This window comes from Frankliniella occidentalis, unplaced genomic scaffold, assembly GCF_000697945.3.
Source record: "Frankliniella occidentalis isolate FOCC.00 unplaced genomic scaffold, Focc_3.1 Scaffold2185, whole genome shotgun sequence".
NCBI classification, from domain to species: Eukaryota; Metazoa; Arthropoda; class Insecta; order Thysanoptera; family Thripidae; genus Frankliniella; species Frankliniella occidentalis.
This window is the reverse complement of record NW_026269272.1, coordinates 1,740-3,068: the sequence shown is the minus strand read 5'-3', so window position 1 is coordinate 3,068 and position 1,329 is coordinate 1,740. Positions and strand designations below refer to the sequence as shown.

The window sequence follows — 1,329 nt, the reverse complement described above, 5'->3', positions numbered from 1 at the left end:
CCCGCCACGCCCCGCCATACCCCGCGTCTGCCCGCGTCTGCCCGCTTCGCCGGGCTCGCCTTGCTGTAATGAAAGGGTACTTTGTTAGGTTTTGACTCCCTGGCTATTCAACTTCCACTTTTCCTCGTATTGCTCACCAAGCCCTTTCCCCGGTGCCACCCGCTCGCGCAACACCTCTGCCGCACGAGGGCCAGAGGTCTTTTTGTTTACTATCGTCCTTGACTTAGGTCATGACCCCTGCGCAGCCCTTCCCATCTCATCCCCACCCTACGCCGACTGCCCAGCCCCGAGCTGTACCGCAGGGGAGGTCTTTTGCCTGTTGTTTGCTGTCTGTCTGTCTGCCAGCCTGCCTGTGCGTCTTTAGTCCGCCCGCGTGTCGCAATGTAGGAAGATCGGAGTCGCCTCTCCCTTCTCCATCCGTATATATACGTCAGATCTTCCTGTGCGGATTTTGGGGTCCTGATCTCTGTGAATAACCTTTCCTGGGCTTGCTGTTTACGAGCGAGGGGCCCCCAAGGCCACGGCGTGGAGAGAGGGAGAGATCAGACAGAGAGACAGACAGACAGACAGACTGAACGGGCACAGGTGAGCACCGTGCTAAGAAGGCCGAATCCCGCTACTCTCTTCTTCGTACCACCGCCTGCCTGAGAGGGGTGGATCACTATCTACACGATGCTTCTCGCCCTCGATGTCAAGCAGATCCCAGCTTTCGAGATAGCAGGCGAAATAATTTGACGCGCTCTTTCTCACGTCGTATCGTTGTTCAACCCCTTCGTCTACAGTTTTGTTCAGTGTCTTCTTGTTATTTGAAGTTAACAACAAATAGACGACACGACACTGACCCTGTATCTGCGCCGCCTCCTCCGCTGCTTCCAGGTGCTCATCACCAAGCTGCGCTCGGAGGGCTCGATGCGGCCCGGCCGCGGCCCCGACCACCTGGCCGCCGAGCAGCAGCAGTCCGCCAAGGCCGCCAAGGCCCTGCTCGTGCTCATCCCGCTGCTCGGCATCACCTACATCCTCGTCCTCTACGGCCCCACCACCGGCAACGCCGCGCAGGCCTTCGACCTGGCTCGCTCGCTGCTGCTCTCCACGCAGGTGAGTGTCGACGACGAGGTCGAGGAGGGCCTAAGGCTAAGAGACGGCTCTGCGAAAGAGTGTGGGCTCGACTACCGGCGCGAGAGGGGGAGGGCGCCGGGGGGAGCTCTTGGCAGGCTCCACACACTGGGTGACACGCCTGTGAAAGGGGGGGTGGGGGAACAACCCCGGCCGCGAAGAGGTGAATGTCCGTGCAGGACGTTCTTTTTCATTAGGCCCTTGGCGACGACATCC

The 1,329-nt window shown here is 60.1% G+C and overlaps 1 protein-coding gene across 1 annotated transcript; it reads left to right on the top strand.

Moving 5' to 3' along the window:
• Positions 1 to 851: 851 nt before the first annotated feature.
• On the top strand, positions 852 to 1,095 carry LOC127751929 (diuretic hormone receptor-like; the record flags this gene model as incomplete). Its single annotated transcript, XM_052276237.1, has 1 exon — positions 852 to 1,095. A coding segment is annotated over exon 1 (186 nt), but the record flags the coding sequence as incomplete, so codon positions are not given.
• Positions 1,096 to 1,329: the final 234 nt, after the last annotated feature.